General features: G+C 47.3%; 1 protein-coding gene across 1 annotated transcript in view; it reads left to right on the top strand.

Moving 5' to 3' along the window:
• Positions 1–918: 918 nt before the first annotated feature.
• Positions 919–6,730, top strand: part of C7H20orf204 (chromosome 7 C20orf204 homolog) — a 142,966-nt gene continuing 137,154 nt past the window's right edge. Inside the window, exon 1 of the mRNA XM_069243239.1 lies at positions 919–1,698. Within this exon, the coding sequence (XP_069099340.1) occupies positions 1,696–1,698 (3 nt within the window). The 5' untranslated portion in view covers positions 919–1,695. The remainder of the gene's footprint in view (positions 1,699–6,730) is intronic.

The raw sequence follows: 6,730 nt of genomic DNA, 5'->3' as shown, positions 1-6,730 counted from the left end.
TAAAATTTAAATGGATTGAAAGTTACAAAAAGGCGCTGTCTGGTGCACACAGAGGCAGACTCTTTTAACGGTGGTCTGGTCGCTTTTTTAATTGCTGGAGGTTGTGTCCAAGTGTTAAACTCGTACTCCTAACACAAAAACTTTGCTCAGACAGTATTAATGGATATTCCAAAAGAGTGAAATAATACTGCCAAAGAATGTGCAGAATTATGCTCCAGAATTTGCCTTTTGTGCCGCATAAGTTAGTGAACATTATTTGGTCGTCCACGGCTGCATAACTCCGGCGGCCCTACACCGAAAACACTACACAGATTATACTCATTTTACTTTCACATTAACCTACACAAATCACTTGCAAGCCCAAAGGCCCAGCAAGTCTCTGCTACCAAACCTCAACCAAATATCACCGAAAACACATTCACAAGTGGAATATTTCATTGGCACATTCATCACCTCTGCGCAGCGCTGCAGCGCCTGGTGTGTGTCCTACACCTTTTCTTGGCTGAGACTTCGCGAGGTTTCTGGGTCTGGGCTTGAATTAACTTGGCTGGGATCTGTTTTGTTGTTGGACACTTGTTTCATCGTAGGACTTTGACTGAGAGCTACAGAAATAAAGAAGGAAAAGGGGTAAACAAGGAGGAAGAGAAAGGCAGTAAAACAGTGACAAATGAGATACGAGGCAAGAGGTGTAGGGTCGTGTAAGAGGGAGACGGTGGAATAAAGCCTATGTAGCCTTGGTGATTGGAACATCTTTGAACCCCTGCACGAACATGTTTTATTAACAAATAAAGCACTGATGTCGTAGCCCTCTCCCTCCCTGGCCCTGGGGACACCGTGCGAGCAGAGGTGCCAGCACTCGGTACATCCAGGAAGAGAGAAAGCTGACCTGGGCCTGAAAGTGAAAGTGACTGGGCATGGTCCCCCTTGCAGGAGCAGGCTGGTGACAGGCGCGTGGGGAGGAGGGAGCGGTGCCCTCCACCCCGTTCACGGCAGGGAGAGGACCTAAGAGCGGCCGAGAGAGAGAGGGGTGCCGGGCCAGGGCTGCTGAGGGAGGGGAGATGACACACGGGCTCGGTGTGGCCCTCCCCCGCCCAGCATGTCCTGCAGATATAAGGGGCCGCTTCCAGTCTGAGACTAGTCCTCCCTGGGTTGGGTGGACCCCAAACGCGGCAGAACCCTCGGTTTCAGCAGGCTGTGGTGGAGGACCAGCGAGAGAGACCCTCTAGCACAAGCCCCCGGCCCAACCACATAAAGAAGGTGACCTACAGCGGGACCTTCACCCCCCGACCCCTACACATACAGACACCCCCAAAAACGGACTACAGGAGAGACAATCATCACTTACACCAACACCAGGCAGCACAACTTTCACCCCTCACCCCATCCGTCACTCACCCCTTCTTCAGCCCCCCCCCAACCCACCCAGAGTCATGCCCGCAGTCGTTCTCCATTTTAGTTTGGCTTTCAGCTAAAGCGCCTTGAAGGCTGTGAACACCGTACCAACCCTTCATTCCTCCGGGGACCCCACTCTCACTCTCCCAGGATGAAAAGTGACCAAGAGCAGAGCTACAGCGCCCTCTTGCAGACCTCCGAGGAACCTAACCGGCAGCCGGGATTCGCCTCTTGCCCCAGCAGCTGCCAAGATGGAAGCGAAGATGCGGAGGCCCTACTGCCGGAAGAGGCAGCCCACCGTCAATGGTAAGTGAGCCACCAGGCAGCAGTGCTTAATTTGTAAATAAAAACGTTCCGGTGCTCAAACACTCTTCGTAAACACGTGGCTGCTGCAATTAAATATGGGAACACTGAATAATGAGGCAGCGTAATCCTGAAGCCATATCGGGCCTCTTTAACTCATTTAAAGCCACTCCCTGCCCCTTCAGCTCACTCTTGCAGCTTTCTGCTTTCTCCCATTGTGACGCTTTTTCGTTTCTCTTCCTCCGTCTTTCCCATATGTGTCTTTTGCTCGCAGCAAATGCTTGGGCCAGAAGAATAAGCGCCGGCCCTCAAAAATAAGTGCGGGTGCTCAGCACCGGAAACAACAAGCACAAATTAAGCACTGCCAGGCAGGCTCCCTCCCAGCAGGTATACACTCCAAAGGGAACCCCCGAGCCGGGCACGTCATTTGTGTTACTTCATGTCCCTGACTGTCCCATGCATACAGCCACACACAGGTCGAGCCTGGCGTGCCCCATCCACATACGGATCCTTCAGAGATCTCGGCCTGACATGTGGCGCGCTCTGGCCCAGCCCTACAGGCTTTCGGAGGTGTGTGATCTGCGTATAACACTGCCCCAGCCCAACAGTCCTATCTCGTGTGTGCCTATCATGTCTCTGACTGCCCCACCCCTACCAGTTAAACAGAGCTCGAGCCTACGGATCTTTCCGAGCTGCCAGCCCTACAAGACTTTCAGAGGTGTCACTCGTACGACTGACTCAGCCCCAACTCCTCTGACCTTTCAGTGGTACCAGTACCAGCTTGAAATCGCTACAGAGTTGAGTGAGGTGTGCGACAACCGCACTTTTTAGGTTTAAACAGACCCAGTACAAGCTCCAAATAATGCAGCGTCATCAAGTCATCGTGCTTGTAGCGCTGTAAACTGATGTTATTCTGGGGTTTTGCTTGGAAATATCATAGTGGAAAGAGGGCTTCCTCGGGAAAAACAATGTGCATCTGTGCGTGCCTTGATCCTGGAGCGATTTTCCACAAAAGAGCAGGGACGCTGGAGTTATGCGGCAGTGGATGACCAAATTATGCTGCATGGTTGAATAAATTATGCGGCAAGGAAAGGCAAATAAGGCAGCATACTTTATAATGGCATTAGTACATTATTTTGTCACTTTACGTTTGTTAGCAGTCTGTGCATCGGTCTCACTCACCTCAGTTGTACCAGTCTAACGCGAAATATGGCACTGAGCAACAGAAAGGTGAACAATCGACCTCGCGAAGAGCCTTCCTTAGCGCAGCAAAAGGTTTTGCTGCGTTTTTATTACCCTTTGATCTGTTTGAGTTAGACCAATTGTTTGGGGTTAATACCTGCAGAGTATACATGCAGCAGATTATGACTCGTGACAAAAAAGGCAAATCGCAGCACCCGCAAAAAGGAATAATTCCAGTACCCCTGATTAAGAGGCGTGGGGGACAGTGCTTAATTTGTAAATAAGAAGGTGCCGGTGCCCAAAGCCCTCCTATTAAACACGCAGCTGCTGCAATTAAATGTGTGAACATGGAATACTGAGGCGACGTAATCTTGAAACCATCTCGGGCCTCTTCAATCCATATAATGCTACTCCCTACCCCTTCAGCTCACTCTTGCAGCTTTTTACTTTCTCCCTTTGTGACGCTTTTTCGTTTTTCCTTTCATCCGTCTTTGCCATATGTGTCTTTTGCTCACAGCAAATGCCTGGGGCAGGAGAACAAGCGCCGGCCCTAAAAAATAAGTGCCGGTGCTCAGCACCGGAAACAACAAGGACAAATTAAGCACTGGTGAGGGAGCCAAGTACTGTGTGAAGGAAGGATCAAGTGACATGTACCGTCCGTGTTCCCTTGTTTTTAATCACAATAATAGTGTAGGATTTTCATAAAACTTCACTTCCAGGAATCTTTCGATTACTTTACAACGATGATCTTCAAAGAAGGCAACCCTTGTCTGTGCTTGTTGTTCGTCTTTTAAGAATGCCCGTGCCTTCAGCTAAAAGACTTCTCTTCGAGTGACACCGACTTTCGTATTGTCTTGCTGGATTCATTGAAGAGCGGCTGTGCTGAGAGGCTGAATTCGTTCCCAACAGCGTCTTGCTGTGTGTGGTTTCTGCACTGTGAACACTTGTTAGAGGGGCAGAAAAGGGGGCCGTGTGGTGGGCACGCTTGCCATCTCACTCTGTGTTCGCAGGGTACCACTTGTTCAGTCTTGTTGCTTCCTTTCTTAGGTTGTATGCAGTGCTTGAAATGGAAAAAATAAAGTGCAGGTACTCTGTGCCAGAGTACCTGCTTGTTTCTGAGAAGTGCCGGTACTCTCTAATTAAAAGTATTACGTTTTTCTTGAGATGTGCCGGTACTCTCCCTCTCAAAATAAAAAAGTGTCGGTACTCAGTACCGGACAGTACCGGCCCATTTAAAGCACTGGTTGTATGTAGATATATTTTTTAAGATTGGGTTCATCTGAAGAATGCAAGGCTTGCAGCTCCCAGAATTCACGGATGTATACATTAACGTCATCAGTGGAGCAGCCCGACAGTCCTGATCAAGCAGAAATGGGAGTGGCAATGCGGGTCTCCCCAAGTGTACATTACTGTGGACATGCCCCCACTCCCTCAGGAAATGGACACTCGTGCCCGCCATTACGCTTGTTTGGTGGTAGCCACCGCGAAGATCACATAACGTTGAGACTTCCGAGTGAAACAAGTCTCCGCTGTTGAACTTCTTCCAGAGGTGTCTGTTTCTAGCCGATAAAGAGCGTCACGGGATGGTTTTCCAGGCGCGGGCATCCCTTTCACAAGTCTTTGTTTTCTTATGTTCAGCCAGGTGGTCATGACTACAACTTGCAGAATACACTTACTTTTTAAGTGAAAGTTCAGACCTGCAGATGGTCTGACAACAATGGGTCACCTGATAACCCTAATCGTAGGCACGTTCCACTCCCTTGGGATAGGTATGTTTAGCTGCAAGGAGAACTGTTGCTTTGAAGTCCTGATGGGACGTTGTCAACCACACAGAACAAGTCACCTGTGTGAGAACGACTAGTGTTGACCAGGTCTGGCCCCAGGTTTCTAGGCAAGCAAGAAGGAGCCCAGGGACTGGGTAAACATGAGTTCATTCTTCAAGGACATCTCCTGCTTTAGAATAAGAAAACCCATCAACTTCTGAGCATGTCTAAAATGTGAAATGTTGGAAGCATTGGTTCTCAAGGACACTGTTCGCTCATCTTTGAAATATCCCTGTCACCAGGCTGCAGTCTCTGAGCTTTCTTCACACTAGTCAAGTGATAAGAGGGTCTATGGGAACAGGCACCTGTCCAGGCCACAAACTCTCATGGCGTGATAAAGGTGGCTCAGAGCTCACTAGCTCCCCTGGTATGGTGGAGACGAGTAGTGGGCACATGATACAGCCAGTAGCCTCTGCTCTGTGCCAGTGGGTTCTGTGACATGGGGCACTGCCCACAGCCAAACCCAGAGGGGACCATAGTCATAGGTACAGGGCCAGGTAATGTCTGAAAAGATTTGGTAGTTAACTGGAAGAGATGTTGTATTGCAAAACTGTCCATAATTGGCTAAATTCAGTATTCCTCATGTTTTGTGTGGCAATACCTTCCAACTAAAGTGTTTTTTCAGGAAGTATATATTATATGCTTGTCTATAATAATTGCACAGATAGATCTTCTTTCAAACCCCATATGTTAAAGCAATTATGGAATGTCCATCAATTATCTATTTGCCATAATTTGTGGAAATTACTTTATTCCAGTGAATTACGATATTGAGCCAATTGTAATTTTTGTAATTAGTAAGGTACTCTGCACTATACAACCGCATTTTACTTGTATCATAGCAAACTTTCATGCCATCAGTGCACAACCATGAAATCTGTGAAAGGTTATTTTAAAAACTAATATAAATATTTTATAGGCCCAGATTTACAAGAATCTGGGGCATCAGTACTAATGTGCCAGATTTCTTGTGCTCCCGCACCGCCACCTAACGACACCATGGGTGCACTTTATTTACAATTTGGCGCTCGATGGCGCACGTTAGGCCAATAGCGTCAAAATCTTTGATGCTATTGTGTCGCTTTGCTCCACTAGCGTCAATAATTTTGACGCTAGTGGAGCAAAGTGCAAGGAGGCCTATTGATTTTAATGGGTGCGTCCTTTTAACGCCTCCTTTGAGCAGGCGTTAAAATAATGCCAAAAATGACGCAAAGAATTGTAAATTTCTTTGCGCCATTTTTGCGGGCCTCCTAACGCCGGAACACCCCCCCTTGCATACATTATGCCTGGTGCAGGCATAATGTGGCGCAAAAGGTCACAAAGTGGTGCAATGCCAGTTTGTAAATATGGTGCAGCGATTTTTGCCTTCTTGAGCCACATTAGCATAAATAAATGATGCTTATGTAGCGCAAGGAGGCACTAGGGCCTTGTTAATCTGGCCCATAGTATTTGCTACGGATCAGCATAGCAGCATTGAATACTTATCCAAATTACACCAATAGTATCACTTTTAAAATGATGCTAGTTTTAGCCAGTCCCTGAAGAGTCTAGTCTATTTAAGTGATTCTATTCGAATTTCATAATTACAAATCTAATCAACGGCGGCAAGTCCACTGTAGTCTACTCTTAGGGTATAGTGAAAGAAAATAGCCGACTACCATCTCACCAGCTTCATTGCTGTCAGCTGATTTACATTAGCTCAATTGCTGAGCATTCTAATCATATGTAAGCATGTATGTATGTATGTGGTAGTTTTATAGCATGACCCTAGCCAAAAGGCGGCAAAGCGCTGTACAGGATAAAAGACAAGTATAAATTCAAAGAGTGAAAAGAGAGGTAGCTGATTTGTTGACGCTTTGTGCATTGTGATGTAGTGTTCTTTAAAAGGGTGATGGTTCCATGATGGATAGCGTTTAGGCGTGGTAAAGGGTATTTAGGGTTCAGGAATGGGTGAAGTTTAAGGGTGGTGAAGGGTTTTAGTTGTCAGGGATGGCTGGACTTTATAGGCAGAAAGAGTGTTACGGCTCAGG

The sequence above is a fragment of the Pleurodeles waltl genome, chromosome 7 (genome assembly GCF_031143425.1).
Source record: "Pleurodeles waltl isolate 20211129_DDA chromosome 7, aPleWal1.hap1.20221129, whole genome shotgun sequence".
Classification (NCBI taxonomy): Eukaryota; Metazoa; Chordata; class Amphibia; order Caudata; family Salamandridae; genus Pleurodeles; species Pleurodeles waltl.
Note: the sequence above shows the minus strand (reverse complement) of the source record. Positions and strands in the feature narration are given on the sequence as shown.